This window comes from Fonsecaea multimorphosa (assembly GCF_000836435.1).
Source record: "Fonsecaea multimorphosa CBS 102226 unplaced genomic scaffold supercont1.5, whole genome shotgun sequence".
NCBI classification, from domain to species: Eukaryota; Fungi; Ascomycota; class Eurotiomycetes; order Chaetothyriales; family Herpotrichiellaceae; genus Fonsecaea; species Fonsecaea multimorphosa.
Window position 1 is genome coordinate 52,155 of NW_015971639.1, and position 22,650 is coordinate 74,804.

General features: G+C 53.5%; 5 protein-coding genes across 5 annotated transcripts; 2 read left to right on the forward strand and 3 right to left on the reverse strand.

Moving 5' to 3' along the window:
• Positions 1 to 241: 241 nt before the first annotated feature.
• On the reverse strand, positions 242 to 1,867 carry Z520_03221 (uncharacterized protein; the record flags this gene model as incomplete). The annotated part of the gene is made up of 1 exon (XM_016773734.1): positions 242 to 1,867. The coding sequence occupies one exon, from the start codon at positions 1,865 to 1,867 to the stop codon at positions 242 to 244; it is 1,626 nt and encodes a 541-aa protein (XP_016634680.1).
• A 6,828-nt stretch (positions 1,868 to 8,695) lies between these two features.
• Z520_03222 (uncharacterized protein) lies at positions 8,696 to 11,631 on the forward strand (the record flags this gene model as incomplete). The annotated part of the gene is made up of 2 exons (XM_016773735.1): positions 8,696 to 9,362; positions 9,422 to 11,631. The coding sequence occupies 2 exons, from the start codon at positions 8,696 to 8,698 to the stop codon at positions 11,629 to 11,631; spliced, it is 2,877 nt and encodes a 958-aa protein (XP_016634681.1).
• A 1,729-nt stretch (positions 11,632 to 13,360) lies between these two features.
• On the reverse strand, positions 13,361 to 13,992 carry Z520_03223 (uncharacterized protein; the record flags this gene model as incomplete). Its single annotated transcript, XM_016773736.1, has 3 exons — positions 13,361 to 13,494; positions 13,554 to 13,701; positions 13,756 to 13,992. The coding sequence occupies 3 exons, from the start codon at positions 13,990 to 13,992 to the stop codon at positions 13,361 to 13,363; spliced, it is 519 nt and encodes a 172-aa protein (XP_016634682.1).
• Positions 13,993 to 14,854: 862 nt separating this feature from the next.
• Z520_03224 (uncharacterized protein) lies at positions 14,855 to 16,763 on the reverse strand (the record flags this gene model as incomplete). The annotated part of the gene is made up of 2 exons (XM_016773737.1): positions 14,855 to 16,001; positions 16,054 to 16,763. 2 exons carry the CDS (start codon positions 16,761 to 16,763, stop codon positions 14,855 to 14,857), a joined length of 1,857 nt encoding a protein of 618 aa, XP_016634683.1.
• A 1,279-nt stretch (positions 16,764 to 18,042) lies between these two features.
• Z520_03225 (uncharacterized protein) lies at positions 18,043 to 20,626 on the forward strand (the record flags this gene model as incomplete). Its single annotated transcript, XM_016773738.1, has 2 exons — positions 18,043 to 19,890; positions 19,976 to 20,626. 2 exons carry the CDS (start codon positions 18,043 to 18,045, stop codon positions 20,624 to 20,626), a joined length of 2,499 nt encoding a protein of 832 aa, XP_016634684.1.
• Positions 20,627 to 22,650: the final 2,024 nt, after the last annotated feature.

Consider the following 22,650-nt stretch of genomic DNA (forward strand, 5'->3'; position numbering starts at 1 on the left):
TCGCTCGTTGGCTGTTGATAATGGTGACAACATGCCATGATATCGTTACTACTATAGTAAGGTATATTCCTCTATTGACAGTGGGAGTGAAGACAAGGACAGTCACAGACAGATGAACGTTGCGGTCCCCTGGCGAGCGATGTTGTCAACAAAGGACAACCACCCCATCATATAGTTCCTTGAAGGCCTCCGCGCCCAAACTTGGAAGGACAGAAAGAGCCTTCATCCCAAGCTGTACTGCTCAAGGATCAGCGTCCTTCATATTCGATTTGAATCTTTCGATCGCCCTCTGCTTGGTCTTCTGCCAGTCGACGTATGGCTTGGGATACCCCAGTTTCTCAAACTCCTGCTTATCCAACCGGTGATAGGGATCAAAGATGGCCTTTCCCTTGACATCCTTCAACTCCGGGATCCACTTGCGGATGTACTCTCCCTCGGGATCATTCTTCTCGGCCTGGCTGACAGGGTTGAACACGGTGTAGCTGGGTTCCCAGCCTTGCGTGTTGTTGCTAAGATCCCAATCGATCAACGTCTCTGCAAAGTATCGCTCCCCACGCCTATAGTCGACGAGCAGATTGCAGTACAAGTAGCTCGAGACGTTCATGCGGAGGCGGTTGTGCATGTACGCCTCCTGTTTGATTTGTCGCATCCCAGCGTCCACGAAGGGAACGCCCAACGTGCCCTCTTCCCAGCGTTTGTACCCTTCCTCATCTTCTTCCCAGTCCACAAAGTCGAATTTCAAATTCTGCGGTAGGTTCATCGACGTGTGAGGGGTCTGGAGCAGAGTCTGCCGATACAGCTCCCTGAAGACGATTTCGCGGACCCAGCCAGACCTTCCTGGGTCGCAGCCTTGATTGGAGAAATCGGTGGAGTTGTCATTCCGCTTGCTCACCGAGGTGAGGATTTCGCGAATGGAGAGGACACCAGCACTGAAGTATGCAGAGAGCCGGGACGTAGAGTCCTTTGCTGGATTGGAGCGTGTGGCCGCATAGTCGGCGATCTTGTCGTCAAGGAAGTGATTGAGCCGCTGAACAGCAGCGTCGTGACCTGCGGGCCAGAGTTTGCGAATTCGTTCCCTTTCCTCATCAGAGGCAAATTGCTTTTCCTGGGGTGGGCTGGGAACAGGACTGCCAAAGAACCGATCCAGCTCTTTCTTTGATTCGGTGGAATTCTTCGAAGGCGCGGGGACAGTGTCGAGAAGACCTGGATTTGCCTTGACTTCAGCAAGCCACGCCCTGTGGTATGGTGTGAATACTTTCATGGCCTTCCCGCTGTCTGTAAGTACGGTGCCTGGCTCCACTACCGTCTGATCGTGATGAAAAGAGAGATGGAATCCCTTGGACTTGGAGTTCCCAGCAGTGGCCTCCTTGAAAACCTGGATGTCGCGGCGCAACTCGTCGATTTCATACTCGTAGTTTGCATACACATGCGAGATGTCGTTTTCACGAACGAAGTTAACAATCGTCGGAACGATCTCGTCACGTTCACTGGCTTCCAAGAAGGCCAAAGGAATGCCCAATGCCTCAAGCTCAGCCTTCATAAGCGCAAGATTTTCAAAGATGAAGTCCGTTCTGGCCGGTGATGTGCCATGCCAACGGAACTCGGCTGGACAGTTGACATACACGCACAACAAAGAAGCATGCGATTCTTTTGCCAACTGAGAGGCCGCGCTCAATGCTCGATTGTCGTGGATGCGCAGGTCCTTGCTCCGGAACCAATGCAGCACCCTCCTGGTGTCGCTGGGACACTCCTGGTCGGCAAGGAGAGACCGCAGTTCCTCATAGGGAGTGTGCGCATCGATCTCTTTGGCCCGCTTAGTGCTTGGGTGCTTCTGCTCCGGATGAGCTGGCTCGCTTCTCTTGGACATCGTCGAGGATCTACTACTCTTGGATGTAAAGCTTCTGACGGGCGCCAAATGGGCACAGGAAAGGGGGCCGCGCCTGGGAAATAGACCAAAACAGCTTGTTGAACAGCGATGAAACCGAGGGCCGGAGGCAGTCCTTAAAACGAGCGACGTCAAGACCTGCATCCCCCCCACTCGATCGAGAAACTAGGCGAGCTGACAGAGATCCTCAGATCTCAGAAAAAGCAGATCCATGGATCTACACAGCTCGCTCAAGTATCTGGAGTCATGACGTAACGATAGCAATGGCGACGGAAACACCCTGCCAAGCATTTACCTGGCAATGGAAGCTTCATGGAGGCCAGGAACCAAAGAGGGTGCCATGAAAGCATGCAAATGAGTACCCTTTGTTGAGAACAGAAGCTTTGGTGTTGATGATGCAATGGCCTGGTACAACAAACGCCGTCCTGCTGTCCTGGCGCCCACAAAGAGTACCTAGGTACTTACCTGTCTCGACGCCGATATACTGCCCTACCTTATATCCTACCGAAAGCATGAATGGCTGATGGGTGGCTGAGTAGGCAAAGGATAACTACCCAAGTGTCGCGAACAAGGGTTTTGAACCCAGGCGTGGAGAGAGCAGAGTATATCAAGGAGGAAGACGCTCTAGCCCGCGGTCTGTCAGGACGCACAGAGTCGCGGGTGCGCCAGCAACGGTCATACCACAAGCGGGGCATAATTCAGTCGCAACAGATAACGTTGCAGGTAGAAAAGTACTTGATTGTCGATAGGAAGTCTCCCCAAAAAAACACAACCACGAAGTGTGAATTTTAACTCGGAAGGCTACCATATGAGTCCCGGATGCTATTTCCGACCGGATAATGAATGTAGAAAGAGCTGCGAGCAGGATGCTCGATGGATTATCATGTGGCCTGGTATGAACAAACAAGGGTCATCTTCAAGTCAAAGGGGGTGGGCATGTGGCTCGATCAGGAATTACCTAGGTAGACTGGGCAGTGGGCACCAACCTGGTGCTTGCAGGCTCCATAAGAAAAGGGCCGTCTTCAGATGAGAAATGGGGGGGATGCCTTACTCCGTCGGTACCGAAGAAAGACACAGCGGCAGCTTCTGGAAAGAATGGATACGCACAAAGAGTGGGCAAAGAGTGGGCTTGGATCTTCATTGTCCGTTGGGTTGGCTGCATTAGCCGTCTGCTGGTTCGTGTTCGGTTATTTGAAGCGAGAACAGGAACTTGCACCACTTGCTGGACTCGTAATGGGGGGCGGGTGATGTAGGGGGCTATTGAACGCTCCCTTTGTCTTGCTCTTTGCTTTTCTTGTCTGCCCTGGTTCTTTCTTTGGTGAAATGGTTTCACCTTGTGAATTTGTCCGGGATAAGCCCACGAGTAACGAGTCAGTAGGCGACGGTGAAACAGCCTAAACGGGGCATTTGGATGAGAAAACGAAAAAAACAAAGAAGTTTAGGGCTTTCTGGGCATTCTACCTGAGGTCGAACGGTACCGGCTACTGTGATGGCATAGGAAACTGCAATTGGCAAACCTTGGTCAACGCCGTTTCTGTTGAATATTTATCCCCTCGGAGATCCAGGTTGGGTCCATGCCGAACAGCGCAGACTATCATCCCTTATACCGCCAGGGTTGCTAGTTATGCAACCATGAGTTCCTCGCTCCCCCTTGTACTCGGTACGTACAGTGGCATGACCACTCGTACTGGGAAGAAGCAATCCTTGGTCAGCTCGGCAGGCATCTAGTTGCTGGGTGGTTGGTTAGCACCACTTCCTTCCCAGCTTGCCAACAATCCAAAGACAAAATTTGAGACCGACTCGGGCCAACCAACGAGGCCGAGATAGGGCCTGGTGAATTAGTGGTTCGTTTAGGAAATCAGCGTCGTACCGACATTGGGTTTCTGACCTGGTCTGGCTGCTCGGACAATTGCGCGCGGACAAGCGGAATAAGGCCGGTGACCGTCCGCGTATTCCGCTGAACAGTTGGATTTGGATGACTGACACGGGAGCCTTTCAGTTTCTGGCAAGTGAATGTCGATGCGGATGACAGTGTAAACATTAAAGAATGCATTTCCTGACAAGGCTGACAGCCGAGATAGCGGTCGAGCCAGGCGAGAAAAACATCCGAGTTGTGAAGATGATTAACTGACTATTCCCGCCGCAGTGAGACGGCCAGACTATATCAATACTAGGAGCAATAATACGCTCGCAAGCTTGATATATGAAATCATGATCCCATGACCTCTTCTTACGAATCCACTGTCGCCTGGCAAGATTTTGTTTGCAGGGAATACTCGGTGCTCATATATCGACAACCACCTTGTCCGGGGCATTTCACGACGTCATGATTGAAGCGGGTCATGGCTGGGAAGGGGGTTTGCAGTTGTGCGCCCTTCACCACGTGGACTGCGGAGCTCACAAAGGTGGATATAGCTGTCCATCTTAACGGCTTTTCCTGCGAGTACAAGTAGAATTCGTAGCACAAGCCTGCCCTGGGTCGAATTCTATAAACCCGAAGATATCTGGTTCTGGGTGCAAGCATCCGTCCAAGTTGAGGTCAGAGTGTTGGATTTTTCCGAGCAAACCCAAAGAGCACAGTCGTCGAATCAAGGGCGAGGCGAGCAATGACCGAGTGGCAACCATGGCAGATCTTTGCCTGCTTGTTGGAGGGCACAGACTGAGAATCCCTGAAAGTCGTCCATCATTGTCGAACCAAGGAACCCTCTAGCATCCACTTCTTGCAATTTCTGGTAGGCAGAATGACAGATCACAGGAAAACACAGGCAGAACAAAAGGAGTCAAGTCACACCTGGCCATGAGTTCTGACATGGCGAGACACTCTAAGCTTCGGATGCAAATGTGACAAGGGGTCGAGTCCTACACAATCCTTCTCTGTAGAGTACTCGGAGTGCTACTTCTTTTTGATTTCTTGTAGCCATAGCTTCTGCCGTCAGCGTGGCAAATGGTCTGTAATAGTTCTTCAAGCTGATGCAAGTCGGTCGGAGAGCCGCCTTCTTCCGACGCGACAAAATAATGCATCGCTCATGTATTCGGTCCAAGGCTTTACCACATGAAAATGACACTGGTTCTGTGTGGTCAGCATGGCCCGTAACCTTCCAAGGAATATGAGCTGTGGCACGAGACCGTGCTTGATTTGTTCTGTCCAGCTTCAAATATTGCTGACAAGAAGAACCCACAGCCAGCGTCTTGAGTTCTATTCTGTGACACAGTCAGTGCCATCCATATACAACGGAGTAGTGCACAAATGGGGGCCAAAATCGTAGGCAAGGCTTGCAAGCAAGAGTTTCAAAGCGGTCTTCAACGACCAGCCAGCCTGGCTGAGCTAATAAGGGGCTTGTCCGGGTCAACGCAACGAACAAGAAGAAAATAATTAAGACGCCGTAGTTCTGGAATGGTCAGAAACCCAGAATTCTAGAGTCCTAGGGCCATGGCTGGGTTAAAATTTGAGGTTGCATCGAGGCCGACCTGTCCTTCCATGAACCATGCGGAACAGCTTCGGGGGAAATTTTCACATTCACAAGGAGTCGCCGGCGCTTTGTCTGCCTTTGTCGGCTGGCAAATCGTGACTGGCCGCGGACAACTCTGACCTGGCCACTTTTTCTGGCAATGATGCGTCTAGCATCAAGCATCCTCTTGGAATCCCACCCTGAAGGGGGCAAAAGGCTCCGAGTAGCCGTGAGGATCGAGACGAGTGATTGGTGAGAGAAGCAATATTATGGCATTGGTATTTCGGAATCCACTCAGACAAGATCCCACCGAATCGCTCCCGAACTTTGTCTTGCAGCTTTCCCACCCATCGTGTCTCTGGGCTTGGTATAAGGTTGTGTCCAAGGCAGTCACCGCGAACCCAATGGGCCGGATTTGGCACCTACAATCTCAGCACCGACCTGTTCAGGGTTCGGTAACAGCCTTGACGCCTAATAGTGCCGCGTCGCCGGACAAGAGCGCCGAGTGGCGCCTGAAGCGAAGGGCTGGTGAGGCGCGGTCAGCGCCTGACCAAGCCCAAACAAGGCAGTTTGGAAGATGAGCGAGAGGGACGCTCCGAAAGTCCCTACGGGGTACTTTGGACTGTACGAGTAACTTGGATATTCCAAGAAGGTGGAATGGGTTTGGCGGGGTGCTCCTGGCCGAGAGGGGGTTGATTTTGTCAACATCGCTGCGGTTTATGACTGAGATATCTGCTGGGTTAGCAATACTAATACTCGGTACATGATGTACGAGGATACGCGCACCTCCAGCAACCGAGGGGGTTCGAGGTCGTTGGTGACGAGTTCGATACTTGTTCAGAATCCAGATGGTCAGCCTAGGGGAAGCCCGGCGTCATCGCCTGACTCGGTCGCAACGAACAAATGGCAAATGGTTGATTCCGGCTGGGCTTTGGGCTCGTCGAGCTCTTAGCAGGCTAATCCCTGCCTAGTGGCTCTCAACCTCGTCCGTGGCAGTTTCCCTCGGCCGCTGGGCCACCCTGCTTTTTCCTTTGTTTGGGAGGCGTTTTCCGTTCATCTCCGCCAATACTCGATTTGTTTGCCTCCATCCACCCCCTGTCTTGCCTCGTCCACGCCATTTTTGTGCAAGTGATATGCGGCCACGGAGCCTGCCCCAAGCAATACCGTACGCTGCACATGAAAATTGAGGATAAAAGGGCATGAATGGCGGCTTGGCCAAGGAACGAGAAGTTCTTTTCATTATTGAGGCAATGAACACCGGGTACTCGTAGATACTGAAAGCACTCGTACTGGTAGCTGTTTCCCGCAGACCCTTTCCCCTGCGAAGCCCTTGTGCCCTTGCCGCCCTTACCAACAAGATGGTCGATGCGTGTGCTGGCCATGGAGGTACTTGTCCCGAGCATAGGTATACGAATACTCACTCGTGCTCTGCCCTTAGCTGATCTAAAGTTTGTTTCAAGCCAAAAAGTAAATGCACATTGTTTCTTCCAAGCTTGATCCAATCATGGCATCGAGTTGCCTTTCAGGAGATTACTCCGAGGCGATTGTTTCTGGACTTGGAGCTCTACCTATTCATCATTATTGTTCGGGTAAACCTCTTTTGTGCTGGGAATGATTTGATGGCGTAAGAAGTCGCACCTTGAAGCAGCGACAAGGGTGGGGAAGGGGGCCGTGTTTGCGCGTACTGCTTGGGTTTGGGTGCAAGGTTAAGTGCTGGGTGGTAGTAGCCAAGGCGTGGTAGTGGCTTTGGGTACGTCTTCTGGAGGGTACCCCTGTCCGTGGCCTCCCCCCTAGCCCTCTGGACTTGTCCTGCTTTGGGCTCGCTGGCTTGCATGCTACCGCCGCCACCAGCACCCTCCCCCGATCGACATTTGGTGGTGGGTCATCGGATGGTCAGTGGTTGGCCCGTAGCCTAGAGAAAAGTGGGTGCCCACCGTCACAGCGGCTGCGCTCTGACTGAATCATTCATTTCAATTCACCACTCAGCTCAACCACTGCGACCCTTTGCTACGGTTGGTGTTGCTGCTACTGCTTCCGCGACTACTCGTACTTGCTCCTTGCTACTGCTGAGCTCTGCTTCTGGCTCTGGCTCTGCTTCTGCTTCTGGCTGATGCTTGCCCTGCGCGAATCCCTTTTTTTCATGTTTCCTTCCTCCTTTGCCTACGAGTAGTGATCATCATCAATCCTTCACCATCGCCGCCAACCCAAATCATCCCATGCCACCTCGTCTTGCCTCTCACCTACTGCTCTGAGCATAGTCCCAAATCACCCTCACTTTGCCATCTCACTGGCGATTGACGATTGGCGATTGGCCCTGTCCTCCGAAACAACAATCTCCTTCCTTTTGACCCGGAAGAAGCCAAGCCAAGCAACAGAGCAAAAAAAAGGCTCCAACCCGTCTTTTGCCCGGCATCACCTCCCGAGTTAAAAATTTCTCTGACCTCTCTTCTTCGCCTCCCAAACCCTCCCTTTCGGCGAACCAACCATCACCTGCTGCCTGGGCCTCCTTGACACTACCCAGACCACCACATCATCATCACGTACGCCCACCCCATCATCTGCCGCCCCAACCCAAAAAAAATCATCCTACGGAGCTCCCAAGACACAAAACCTTCCCACTTCCCACTTTCTCCCACTCCCCCTACCCACGCACGCCGACCGCCTATCTACCGTCTACCCTGCCGCGCCAGACCCAGCAGCAAAATATCCTGCAAGTCACCGACAGGCCACTGGGGCGAAAAGACACCAAAGGGATCCAGCAGGCGACCCTCATCTTAACACTTCCCTCGTACTTTTTTTCGCGCGTTCCTCAAAACAAAAATTTCTATCTATCCTGTACGTGACTCTTCCTTCCCCCCTTCCCTTCCTTCCACACCCAAAAAACCCACCCACCCAACTTCCTCCACTTTACGAAACCACTCCCCTGCAATCATCACCTCGATCAGCCGCAGCCCGTCCTGTCGCGTGTCTGGACAGCTCACAACAGACATCCACCCTTCCGCTAATCCATTTACTGATCTGTGTGGCTTTTCCTTGGTACCTTGCAGACTTTGTTCTCCTCCTCAGCCAAACCTCCAACGCCTTAGCCCAAAAAACACCATCGAAAAATCTCAATCCCATCCTGTCCTTACTGAAGTCAACCGGCCACGACCCAAAGAGCTTCATCGATTCCACCCTCGGAACAAGAGACACGTCCGTCCTCTTCCTACACGCTCGTCGCTACGCTTGGTCGTCCAATGGTCGATTGAGCTCGTCGACTCCACTGGTGTATTGAAATCGGGTGATGGACCCTAGGCAGTCACTGTCAAGGACAACATCGTCCAACGTTGCAACACCTCAAACCACGTACAATCCAAATAACATGGCTTCCGCATACGCCATGCCTCCGTACCAGAGTAACACGCATCTCCCTCCTATCAACTATTCTCAACTCCCGCCTGCCAACCAGAGCTACATGCCCCAACAATACCGAAATGACCTTCCGCGCTACAGCTCTGCTCCTACCACTGCGCCTGTCCCATCTCCAGCTCCTGAAAACAGATACATGGCCCCTCAAACTTCCATGGCCGGTCTGCCGCCATCGTCTGCTCTACCGCAGCCCCATAACCCGGCGCAACAGCAGCCGCAGCAACAACAACCACCACCTCCACAAGGTTACCAGGGCCCGCCGCAGCCGCGTCAAGCCTACCCGCAGCCTCTCGCTCCTGCCCCTCCGCGTTCAGATACTCTGGGACCCCCATATGGCCAGCCGGACAATCGTCAGGCAGCGTGGTCCCAAGCGGAACCCATGCCCACAATGACCACTGATGTCGGGCGCGATCCGACGCGAACACATGTGGTGGGATCTCAAGGACGAAGAGGCATTTTGCCCAGCGCACCAGGACGGCCTCCAGTGATGCCAAATGGGGTTAACGGCTCCCAGAAGAGCAACGCGGTCCCCCAGAAGGACGCTGATGGAAAGTTCCCTTGCCCGAACTGTACCAAGACTTATCTTCACGCGAAGCATTTGAAGCGGCACATGTTGAGACGTAAGATTTTAGACCTACGTATTCTTTGTTTCCCCGGTACGCTAACGACTAATCTACAGACACTGGTGATCGGCCGTACATGTGTGTCCTGTGCAACGATACGTTCTCCAGGAGTGACATCTTGAAGCGGCATTTTCAAAAATGCTCGGTCCGTCGTGGTAACCCGACGGGAGCAAGCCACTTGTCCAACCCTGCTGCTCATATCAAAAAGAACCAGCAAAAGGCAGCAACTGCCTCGCCAGCAAGTGCCACCACCCCAAACGCGGTGATGCCCAACCCTCCATACACCACTGCTGCCATGCCCAACACTACGGCGCCGACCACCAGTGCCCCTGCCCCTGGAATGGCCTATCCGATGCAGTCCAATGGCCCGGGTGACATGCAGCGTCCGGGGCAGCCCATGCAGCCTGGTTCTGGACCCGCTGGCATGGACCCCAATGCCAACAACTCATGGTCGATGCACAATGCCCGAAGCAACCAAATGATGTATCACTCCAACTCGACGCCTTCCGATCATTATGGCATGCAGCCCGGTGGAGGGGAGGATAAGCGCAATGTCATGCCTGGCCCTCATCATATTGGGGATGACTGGAACCATATGTTTCCATCAGGTGGCAATGAGGGATACATGAACCCCATGTTTGGCGGTTATGACCAATCCCAGAATGATGTCAAAAAGGACTATGAAACCCATGAAGGTGGATCGAATGGTTACTACATTCCCTCTACGAGCCTTGGAGCTGACGGTACGCTTGGACCCCCTCTCTGGAATCTGCATGCATCTCGGCAAGACTTGTTCCAAGCCAAGGTGAACTCGCTATTAACGTTTGTCTTCCCTGGGGGGCTACAGGAATCGCACCGAGACCCACAAAATGATTTTTTCAGGTCCTGCCTGACCGTCGAAGCCATCCAGCATTTTCTCGATCTCTTCCCAAATTTTCAAGGTCATTTCCCATGGCTTCATTTACCGACCTTTAACTTCCTGACCGCCTATGACGGCCTCATCCTTGTCATCATCTGCAGCGGGGCTGTGTACTCTGATCGCGTTACTCAACCTCAGGTACGGGCTTTGATGCAACTTGTCAAATCTGGCATCGACCGTACATCACAACTATTACATAACCTGGAACCGGGAGTCGCAAGGAATCGGCTGTCGATGACTGGGGAGACGGAGTTTGAAGAACTCCTCGCGCTACAAATCCTCCAGAGCTTGTTCGTTTGGCACGGAGGGCCTGAAGAGAGAGCTCTTGCCCGTGCTGAAAGTAAACGAGTTTTGTATCTGGTTCGACAGCTCGGCATGTTAACTTTGGCTGGTCCAGAGGATCGTCTTAGCTACAGTTATCTTCACAACCTTCAGCCAGGTCAGACCGCCCAGCCGTGGCGCTGGGATTGGCGTTCCTGGGTGGAACAGGAAAAGCGATCTCGGTTAATGTTCATGGTCTTCTTGTGGGACGCGGCCATGTGTATCTACTTCAATGTGGCTCCCCAGTTCTCTTCAGCCGAGATCAAATTACCCTTGCCTTGCGACGACGCTGCCTGGGAAGCTCCAGACGCCGAAACCTGTGCCCAAGCCCTCGGTCTCCGTGGGGCAGAGGCACAAGCAAGAACCAACGTGAACGGCTCGCTCAGACTAAAACAACTGGAGATGCACCATGCAATGAGTGCTCTGCATAGCACGACTGTAATCATGCAGCCGCGAACCACAAATGTTTATTCCAAGTTCATCCTTATCCACGCGCTTCATGTGGAAATCTGGCAGGTCCAGCGCTCAAGATTTTTCTTCGGCTCCTCAGACTCCCCCATGACCCGCCTCAAAAAGCCAAAGGTGTCGCCGGAGGACGCAAACAATATGTACAAATCGATCAACTCCGCTCTTGCTCGTTGGAAACAAGCCTGGGACCAGGATTACGCGTTGCAATATCCTCCAGGAAATGGTGATCACGTTCCGAAGCGTATCGGCTTCTGTCGGGATGGCGTACATTTTTACTGGCTGGCTCGCGCATTCATGCAGCCAAACCGAACACGCGATTGGCAGCTCTCTGCAGATGACCGACTTCGGCAAGTCCTGCATGGGTTGAAGAAGGCCAGAGAATGGAGTCGGACCGACGGTGCCCAACGAGGCGAAGAACCTGGCAGTGTGGCAGACATCGACGACAATTATGCGCTTGAAACCCTGGAGTTGGACATGAAACAACTCTTCCGACCTCTCCACACTCTTGGCGATAGCCCAGTCCCAGCGGGACAGCCATATTCCACTGACTATCGATGAGGCAGCCATTGCTTCTCGTCACAAACTTATTCGACTACAGTTTACGTGGAGCTATTCGGCCTGTTTCGGACTTATCGCCACGCGCTAATGTTTGTGGTCTGGGCGGCACACAGCCGGACTTCAACTCGACCTCTTGGACGGTTACCTTTTTATGTCTTTCTTATCGAAACTTTAATGCAAATAGATTCAGTGGGCCTGAACTGGGGATATTGCTCGCGGCCACTCTTCCCGCTTTGCAGCATCATCCAGGCTTGGCCGCAACATATCTGCATGGCAACGGCGTGGACGGATTGCATTTTCAAAGGACAAAGCCGACGGCGCCGGATTCTAATGCTTACACAACTTCGAAACATCCGGTCAGCATGGCGGACAAAATTCATAGACGGGCGGCGAAAATGATGGCAAAGTTCTACGGCGGGACATTTCTACTTGACCACGTTCAACGATGACGACAGGGGGCCCTTTGAGGGTTGCGCTGAACGACAAAAAGGCTTGGTGAATGAATGCTTGTGGGTGGGACCTGGGAGATTTGAGAAAGATCGTGATGGATTGTTGTGATTATTCGGTATTGACACTGGCTGGCCTCTTCCACGCTTCGACGGGCGGCTTCGGGTTGTATTGTTTTCGGGCGTTTTTCGGTGAGACTTGCATTTGATGGTCTTTTCAGCATTCTGCGAGGAGGGGGACATATTTCTAAAGGACAAAATCAATGTCCCAGGGGAAGTTGACCCTTGGGAGCGGTGGTGGATATGGGTTGCATGGGGCTGGCACCAACGGTACTAGCATCTTATGGTTGGGGGCACGGTTCTGCCTGTTTACGATCGAGGAACCAGGCTGATGGACAAAGGTGAAGAGCTGGTATGTGATCGTCAGGGCCATTGACGAGAGGAGCAGTTGTCAAGGAGGACGAGATCAGCTACTGTGGTTCGACAGGGAGACGAGAGCCAAGACGTTGAGTGAAAGGTGCAAAAGGGGATTGTTCAGTATTCGCTCGAAACATAGATAGAGAGGACAAAAGATCCGTAACGCAAATGAATCCAATGGCATTTCTGACCTTTGACCAGCCTCGTTGCTGTCGTTGTCGCTGGCAGATGAGTTTTGATGAGGACTGGTATCTTGCTTGTGGGTTTCCAACTTCCGACTTCACAGTGGAGAAGTTTTGGGTTCCCACCTCGCGTCTGAAATGGCCCACTTTGTTCTTTTTCTCCGAGCGGTTGTGGCAGCGTGGGCAGTTGTGTTTCTCAGGAGGCTTTGTTGGTGGAGTAAATAGCTCTTCCTCATGAACATGTTGAGTGGGTTACGCGTAGCGAGTACGAGGCAATTACTCCACAACTACCTTGGTACCCGCTCCATCTCCCAAGTTCCAACATGACGAGTTCGACTTGCGAGTTTTGAGTTTTGAGTTTTGAGTTTTGAGGTCGTCTACCACCTAGCCTGGCCTATGTGCATACGTATACGGTATGTATATTAATACTCGTTAGGCCGCGTTACGCGTTCGTCGCCGGAGCCCCTGACCCTTTCCTTTTTTTGGCTTTTAGAACAACCACCACCAGAACCACCAGAACCACGAACGAACCCCCTGAAGATCACGACCACGACGCACGACTCTCTTGTGTCGCGTACCCGTTGAAACCTTAACCACCTTCCTCCCACCGCCCCTTTTTTTTGGATTCTGCTTTGGAAGTCTACCTATATAGGAATGGACCGAGGACGTAGAGGCTAATGATCACTAGCGCCGAAGAGGATGACGCTGCGATTCAGGGGCCGGTTTAAGGGCGTGGGGAAGAAATTGTGATCGCCGCGATTTCGTCGTCGTGGCCATCATGGTCGGGTTCCGGTTCGGGTCCTGGTCGCTGGCCAGTTCTGCGTCTGTCAATATAGTAGGTACCTAATAATACACGTCATCAGGTAATCACATATACCTGTCCCGAGAGTTTCGTCGTTTTCAAAGTGGTTGATAGAAGATATGCGGAAGAACCCGAGTTTGATGAATAAAACATGTTTCCCTTCATGCCAATCGTGGACAAAGGTCTCTGACTTATAGGACGGATCTTGGAGGGGGCGCCTTGCCTAGCAAGCGACCAGAAACGAGTGTCGCGGTGTCCGAGGTGATGTTCCAAGTACATTCATACCGTTGGGGAGTGACGAGAAAGCCTTGGGCAGCGTTGAAGAAAGTGGCATTGGAGGAGGCGTCGTTGGTCCATGGGAACGAGAGACGAGGGCAAAAGTGTTGTTGGCGCCTTGGTAGCTCCCGTCAAGACCCAGGGCTATGCCAGCCGAGCGTGCGGCTGCGTACAGGACGGCGCCATAGTAGTAAGGATTCTGGGTAAAGTAGTCGTCGAGGAGCGCCTTGTCGCGCATCGACGGAGACGACAGTCTCACCGCCGGCAACGCTTTTGTAGGCCATCGCTGAGCCCGAGACGAAGACCGAGCAGGAAGGCAACGCCTATGCGCGTCATTAGCCGATATGACGCCCCAAGGTCTCCATTTGGGGTGACTGCCTGGAGGTCCTGAAGAGTAGGACTGCCCTGGTAGACGGCTATTGTGGCCAACACCCGAGTGACTCTCCCTTGCGCACAGTAGGCCATTATCGACAACGAGAAGTCAATAATAATGAGCTGGCGCGGAATGCCATAGTGAGGCTGATGAGGCTCCGGATAGCGCTGATGGAGAGCATCATTTCGTCGAGCAACCAACTCCACGAGCGGAGCCTTTGAGGCATCGGCCATGACAACAGGTGCTGACAGGCTCTTGTACATCATAGACAGCGACAAGAGGGTAAAGATTTGGCGCGCACTAGAAGCGAAGGACTGAAAGGTACCAGGTACTTAGCACTCATGCGTAGACCTGCTTGACCTGACAACCATCCCGAGACCGTTCCAAGCGAGCGGTGTCGCAATCGAAACCCGTATCATATCGCGTGGCACTCGCCCAGCCGGCTAATGATGCTGGGGGCCAGGCACAATCACCTCTCTCTATCGATTCCTTAAGCGGGATACGAGGTCTGGACGTGGCCCGAGACTTGGGGCCGTGCGTGGCGGTGCTCAACATTCAAACCAGGCTTGAGACGGGAGGTTACCAGGTAGTGGTGATAGGCTGGTGAGAAATCCCCTTCAAATCCCCTTGCAAGCCACCGATGCAAGACCAACGTCCAGACACCCAGGCCGGTAGAATTCGAAGAAGAAAGGAAGATACATGGTGCGAAACAAGAATTAAAAATCCCCTATTGATATCCTCTCCACACACTGTCCGACCTGGTCTGCGTGAGAGAAAAGTATCCCGTACCGGCCAGATTGACCTGGAACTCCTTGAACTTGCTGGCCTTGGCCTTCTTCTCAAACAAAATGTCCAACTCCATGTACGTCAACCCCATAGGCTCCGGGAGACGGAACCAGCACCACACCAAACACAATAGCGTCGTGCCGGCGAAGAAAAAGCACGATTTCCCCTTCCAGTCCCACGCCGAGGGATTCAGCATCCGAGGCGTGATGACATTGGTGATGATGCTGACGATGTTGTAGGCCACTCTGGCGATGACCACTGTCTTGACTCGCAGCCGACTGGAGGGAATCTCGGCTACGAGGACATAGCAGACGGGCCCCACCGTGAAGTCGTATACGAACGTCAAGACGATGATCAATGACCCCAGTGCCCAAGAAGTGCTGTCAGTCTCCTTGAAGGTGCCGACAATGCCTGTCACAATCAGGATGATCAACGACCCAACCAAACCCCCCAGGTACAGTGTACGTCGGCCGATCTTGCGCATTCCAACCCAGGCTAGAATTCCCGCACAGATCGCGCCCCCATACATGCCGACGGCCAGATTGAAGCTGTCGGCGGTATCAAAGCCTGCTTGCTCGTAAAAGTATGCGGCGAAACCGGTCATCGAGCTGCCACACAGGGCTTGAGTACACCACACCATGCAGCATATCTCCGTTCGTCGAAGGTCGGTTCCCTTGAAGCAGTCTAGGTATGACACGCCGCCGCCATTCAGGTATTTTTCCACTTCGTTCGTGTGCTGCATCATTGCCACGGTTTCATCGGCATTGAAATCCGGGTCGGAATCTTTGGTCGTAAGTCGTAATAGGGATTTCTTGGCCTCGCTGATTTTCTCATGTCGGACCAGCCACCAGGGACTCTCGGGTGCGAGGAGCACGCCCGCCAAAATAGGAACCGCGAACGCCCATTGTAAACCGAAGGGTATGCGATACGACCATTCAGAATTATTATGGACGAGACCTCGGATGACACTAACTCCGACCAGCTGACCGATAAGCCAGCACATATTGACATTTGATGTAAGGTAGGCTCTCAGAGCTACTGGCATCACCTCCGCCGCGTACGTGGTCGAAAGTGTCTGGAAGCATCCCCTGTTTGTCGGTCAACAAAAGCTTGAAGATCATGATGTTGACAGTTGCTTACCAAGGGAGACCGCATAGAACCTGCGCTGCGAGGAGCATCTTGATATCGACCGCAAAAAAGGCAAGAAACACGAACAGAGACATCCAAATCAGAGTGCCGACCATGGTCTTATGATAGCCAAAGCGATCGGTGAGAAAGCCATTAAACATCAAGCCCAGAATTTCGCCGGCAACGGCTGCATTGGTGAGACCAGATTGCCATGCTGGGGAAACCTGGTAATCCTGCTGACCAGACGGAGCATGTGGATTGATGATCTGGCCATAAGAGCGCCTAAAGACTGGAAATGCAAAGAAAGAATTGACCAGGGTCAAGTCATAGCCTTCCATCACGATGGTCATGCTTAGGAGCAGCGACCATGCGATTGCTTTCGGATATAGCCGACAGCCCCTCAAGAATGTCATCGCATGTTCGGCCTTTGTAGCAGCTCGAGCCTCGACTGACAACCTGCGCAGGCCAGGAATGGCCGCAGAGAGGCCATGGAACAGATCATCGTTGGATTGTGTAATGTGTATTCGGTCCTCTGCGGGAGATTTGGCGGTGTCCCGCTCATTCTGTGCCTTTAAAGGTTCAAGGCGGCATGCACCTGGTTGTCCCGGGACCGTGACGAACTCGAGAAACTCGGAGGGATGAGGCTTGTCGGTTGAAGCTCTGTAGCTTGGGGCCCCGCCATCACGGCCAGGGTCGTGGGTGGAATTGCTTGCATCGCTCATTGCCAAGCAGGGGAGAAATCGTTCCAGATCATGGTGTTTGAGACGTTAGATTCGCATGCCGGCAGGGGCGACGCAGATATGAGAGCATGAACGAGAGAAGCGACGTCGAGGGAATACCAGCGGAGAAGAGGAGTAGGACGGGTACGACCTGAGAATGGCGATGAGGATGGGGAGGAAACTGGGTTTTGGATCTCGCGTCTGCAGTGTTCTGCCCGGGGCCTGCATCAGGTGGTGTCATTGCGCCGAGGGCTAAGCGAGAAAAATACCATCTGTGGCAGAGATCATGCCCAACAAGGACGTCGTCGAGCACCAATTGAGGTTTGGCAAAGTGGAATGGTGGATGAATGGATGGATGAGTGGATGAGGAGCAGCTGCCCCCGCAAAAGCGACATGCAGGAATTAGATGGTTGGGGGAGAGAGAATGCGTTTCTGGGGCATTCAAGCGAAGCGAAGTGGCGGCCATCATTGGGTCAATGGATGCCTGTGGGTGCCTGTGGGTGCCTGTGGGTTGCCTTCGGCGTTATTATCTAAAACATCCTTCGCCAGTTCTGCGCATGCTCGCCCAAATTCATCAGCTCGATCACCCTCGTCGCTCGCAAAAACCACCTTAGGCAGGTAGTTAGTATGGAAAGAGAACAGTTCAGACGCTTCTAGCAATTTTCACGGTCGGCGTAGAAATGTTGGCAAATCGAAACTCCTCTCCCGGCGTCTCCAGCTCATCACAGAGGAACTTCGCGAGGGGGTTAGGCATGAAGTCAATGGCGTCCCATACCCCGGATTCCCACATCCTCGGGCGTCCAAGCTTCCCTCCAGGCCCCAGACAGGCGGGACTCGCTGAGATCCAGGCTCCACTTAGAGGCAAGCTCGCTAGACGGAGGCTTGGATCTTAGTGGTGGGAAATGTGGGCTTGCCTGACAAGGGAGTTTCAAAAATGACACTGATTGATCCTGCAAACCTCTCGAGGGAGCAGCTGTCTGACAACATCAATATACAAGAGGTTGCAACTCTCTCAGCCTTCCTATTTTTCATGAGAAGAGCTGTAGCTGTTACATCGCACTGGCATCTTTTCCACCTGGATCTCCAGTTTACTCCCGTGCTCAACGATGCTGGCCACGGTTGGATGATATTTGCGTTGCCTCCACAATGAAAAATGCACGAACGCACCACCTCTCCAACGCGCCTCCTTTGAAGGAAACTATACCGACGCGTAGCGCGTCTATTTGCGGAATTTGTTCCTGATTCATTGCGACGTCTCGTCAACGCACTCCATTGACGAGCCATGGACGATTTCGACGACTCGCACCGCGCCTCAAAGCGACGCCGAACAGGAACGTATGCCACGAGAAGGCGGACGCTGGTCTCGTCGCCTGCGGAACCTGTGGACGAGACGCAAACAGAGACAAAGGCGCTTAAGAAGAACATCGAGCGGAGAAGCCTCTCGGAACAGAAGAGCCAGTTTACTGAAGATGAACGATCTACGGCTATTGGCAAAGAGCACACGGTTGGGCTAGAGGACGGGGGAAATGCTGCCGAGGACAGACAGCGAAGTAGAAGGAGCAGTGGTCGGAGAACCACGAGAACAGATGGTGTTTCAGACACAGCCTTGGATGCGCCCACCAACAACCCATCCAGTGTGGAAATAATTGATCGGGGCACACAGGAAGGCCCAGAACATTCGCAGAATGACCCTACCGTCCCTGAATCGGACGACGGACAGGACGACGAGGATGGCGTGGCCTCGACAAGACCGCGATCGAGCACACGTATAAGACGGCCATCTCGACGACTCGAATTAGCCAATGCGGAACCAGCATTACGACCTTCTAAACGACGGAAAAGGCCTGATGATAAACCGGCAGTGGAGTCTCTACCATCACAGCCAGTTTCTGTCACGGCGCCGACCAGTGTCCTATCACCACAACCAAAAGGAATTCTGACCCCCTCGCGACGCGGTCGCGGTCGCGGTGGCAGGGCCGGGCCGCGAAAATCGGTGGCTTTTGAGGGCACCGTCGATGACGAGCAGAGGCAGATTGAAGAGCAACTTGGCTTCAAGGACATAGTCCTCTCGAGCAAGACGAAGAGCGGAAAGGACCGATCAAAGCATGTCGAGGCAGACCACGTGGTGAATCAGGAAGACCTTGATGATGCTCTCGAACAGGCAGATTCACCGTTGGGAGACGGGGATGCTGAAGACGAGGATACCTTTCTGGAAGAGTCATTTGACCTCAACGACATCATCTCAGGCTCTCATGTCTCAGAGATTCCTCCACCAGGAGTTGTTCCCGCCAACAACGCCACCGAAGACGAAGATCCACAGCTCACAAAGGTCAAACTACAGATCCTCTCTCGTATCACAGATGCCCACAATGACGACCCATCATTCTCACCATCACCTATCCCCTCCCACCTGCAAACCCAGTATACAACCCTACACGCCCTGCTCACTGCAACAGTCGTGTCCGGCGAATCCAACTCTCTCCTTCTCCTTGGTTCCCGCGGCAGCGGAAAATCCCTCCTCATCCGCCACGCCTTGAGCGCCTTATCCCACAGCCATGGCGGCGATTTCCACACCGTCAAGCTAAACGGGTTCTTCCAGACGGACGACAAACTGGCGTTGAGGGAAATCTGGCGCCAGCTGGGCAGGGAGATGGCCGTGCCTGAGGACGAGACGGGAGAAGTGAGCAGCTATGCCGACACGATGGCGAGTCTTTTGAGCTTGTTGAGTCACCCGGAGGAGTTGGCCACCGCCGGTCCCGACGCACTGGCTGAAGGAGGAAACCAGACGTCGAAAACCGTCATCTTTATCCTCGACGAATTCGACCTCTTCACCACGCACCCCCGGCAGACACTGCTCTACAACCTCTTCGACATCGCGCAGGCGAGGAAAGCCCCCATCGCGGTAGTCGGCTGCTCCACGCGCATGGACGTCGTCGACTGCCTAGAGAAACGGGTCAAGAGTCGCTTCAGTCATCGCTGGCTGCATGTCCCCAGCGTCAAGAGTCTCGTTGCCTTTGAGGAAGTCGTGAGGGGTGTTTTGTGCTTGCCGGTTGATGGGAAGGACGCATTGGGACCTCGAGTCACAAAGGAGGATCTAGATTGGAGACGGAGGTGGAATGAGTACATCAAGGTGAGTACTGCCGCCGCTTCTTCCCTCCAAACATTTGAAGCGCACAAAATGAGTGCAAAAGTCACTGATTTGCAAATCCGCTCAGATTCAGCTCCTCCCTGCGCCATCCACACAAGCAGTCATGAAGAAAATCTTCTACGGCACGAAATCCATTCCGGACATGCTGGCCGCGCTCTACATCCCTATTGCTACCCTCTCTCTGCCTGCGGACGATGAAGTCGGTGATAGCGACGTCTCCAAATCCCACACGCCCATTGTCACTGACACGACGATCTCACCGCCGTCACTGCTGGATCTCCTCCCGCATCTGCCCGTCCTTCATTTATCCCTCCTCGTCTCTGCTGCACGTCTCGAGACCATCTACGACGTCACAAAAGCCAACTTCACGCTCGTCCACAAGCAATATACCGAGCTGCTGACTCGTTCCAAGCTCCAGCGCTCGTCGTCGTTTTCGTTCTCGAAAGCCGGTGCCATCACGGGCACAGGTCTGAGATCGTGGAGCAAGGACAATGCAAGAGCGGCGTGGGAGGATCTGGCGCAATGGCAGTTCATTCTGCCGCACTCGGGCGCTGGTGGGGTAGGAAGGCTGGGCGACGAAGGGGTAGGGGGCGATGGTATAACAAGCAAAATGTTCAGGGTGGACGTGACTCTTGATGAGATTGCGTGGGCGATCAAGAAAAAGTTTGATGCTGCCTCTGCTGGTGAAACCTTGATGAAATGGTGCAAAGAGGTATAACTTACTTGGTAGCGAACGCGCACAACCCAAAGTAGAAGCCTAGTATACCCACAGGGTCGGGTGGCTTCCGTGAGCCAACATGCTGATGAAACGTGTATGACGCATAATCTGTGCATGGCGCGATGAAGGGACATGGCGGTAACAAAATATCGGCAGAGTGAGAAGCTATTCCACCTGGCTATTCTCATGCAGGTTAGGGTTCGGGGGTCATTGAAAGGTGCACATGATGTATGATGCATGTCCATGACCTCCCACCTTCCGCCGAATATTTCCAGAAGAAGCAGCGGACAGTTATCTGGTATTGCTTCCAGGTGTGCCCAACCTAGTAGAGGCCTTATGTTGAGACAAGGACTGCTCATATCAGTAACTCAGAGGACATGTTCGGATCACTCTTTGCAACCGAATTCACCCTTGCGCCACCAGTCGCCGGACGCCGGTAACTGGGAGCCTGTGGAGGCCAAAAGCACTTCCAGACCAGCACCCAAATTTCCCCAGGGTCCAGACGCCACCAATGTCTCTAGAGAGGGCCCCGATTGTGACGTGGCCTTGCTGGCAGAGTGTTGCAGAAGACCTAAGAGCTTGGATTTGGTGACATTGTGGGATGGGGAGTAGACTGCTGCATTAGCATGCTTCTGGTAGAACCGGTGTGAAGGAAGTCGAGGTCAGGCCGTGTTAAGCGCCAACAGCCGATGTTTGCATTGACAGGTGCGGAGCCAATCCATGCCTCGACATCAGGATGCATGTGCTGATTGCAGGCAAAAACTCCATCCGGCATCATGTCTCACGCCTCATCGCCTAATTAGTGGCTGGGAAGTGGTCTCTGGGGCAATCGAAAATCCTGACCGGGTCGTATTTCATAGGCGAGGGAGTCCGGATTGTGACCGCCTCTTCCAACTCCAGGTATGCCGCACCGGCCGTCTGCACGAGATGCGGACCAAACGGGCCAGGCACAGCTGCCTTGCAGTTCCCGCAGGATGCGGATGAAGCTTCCCAGTCAGCTGGGCATAGCTAGCAGCCGTCTTCACCGAGCCTAGCCGATATCCAGAGGCCAGCTTGTTGGGTATCGGATTGTAACCACTGACAGGGTTCTCATTCCCAAGGCGGCGAGTTGGGCTGGGAAGTGACCAGTAGATCTTCCGTGTTTCACATGATATGGTGTGGCTGCAATGGGCTGTGGGTAATCGAACTTGACGCCGACGTTTACCCCATTTTGGCTTCGTTCATGCGCATGGTGTAACTGTTGCGTTTTCCCCGGAGCCTCTGTTGGGCACTAGACGCAGGAAGCGGTTCACTCCCGTCGAGCTATGACATGTGTCCTTCGTCCCGCAGCAACTGACAGGGCGCTCCTTGGGCCGTCAGCTTTCATGGTTGGCCCTGCAACACGATTTGGACATGAGGAGGAGGGTGATCGTCCAGGATGTAGCTTCGACGGGGCAGGTATCGTCTTCGCAGAAGGACAAGGTCGAGGGGAGACCTCTCGTGCCGTGGGCTGGAGCTCGTCATGCGTTGCCGGTGGCTGCTCAGGTGGCTGCAGGGTTTGTAGCGAGTAGATGGACCATTTGGCTCCCTGCCTGTACTCGGTAGTTCCCTGCGTCCCTGCTTCCCTCGGCCTGTTTCCCTGTTGCCCGTCTCCGTCTCCATCTCCAATGCACTTGCCGCTATGTCCTCGGTCGCTTCCGTCCCCCGTCCACAAGATCCGCGTCCGGCCAACTCTATTTCATCTTCATAAACTCCTTCTTCCCGCGCCCTTTTCTTTTCTCTTTATTGTTTCGAGTTGTGAGGAGAAGCCTGCGTCGCTTCTGGAGTTTCCATCAACTCACGCGTCGTCATTGCCCAGTGCCTGCCCTCAGGATGACCTGCTTCAGTGGGTAGGAAAGGCCGCACGATAACTGCCGTGTCAGGTGAACATGCGCAGTCAAGAGACGGTGATAGTCGTGGTGCTGCCTCTGCAATTAAGCCCAAATGCCCTTTCTGGTCGAACACGACTTTGGGTCTGCTCACTTCACTGGCGCCGCCACCCAGGT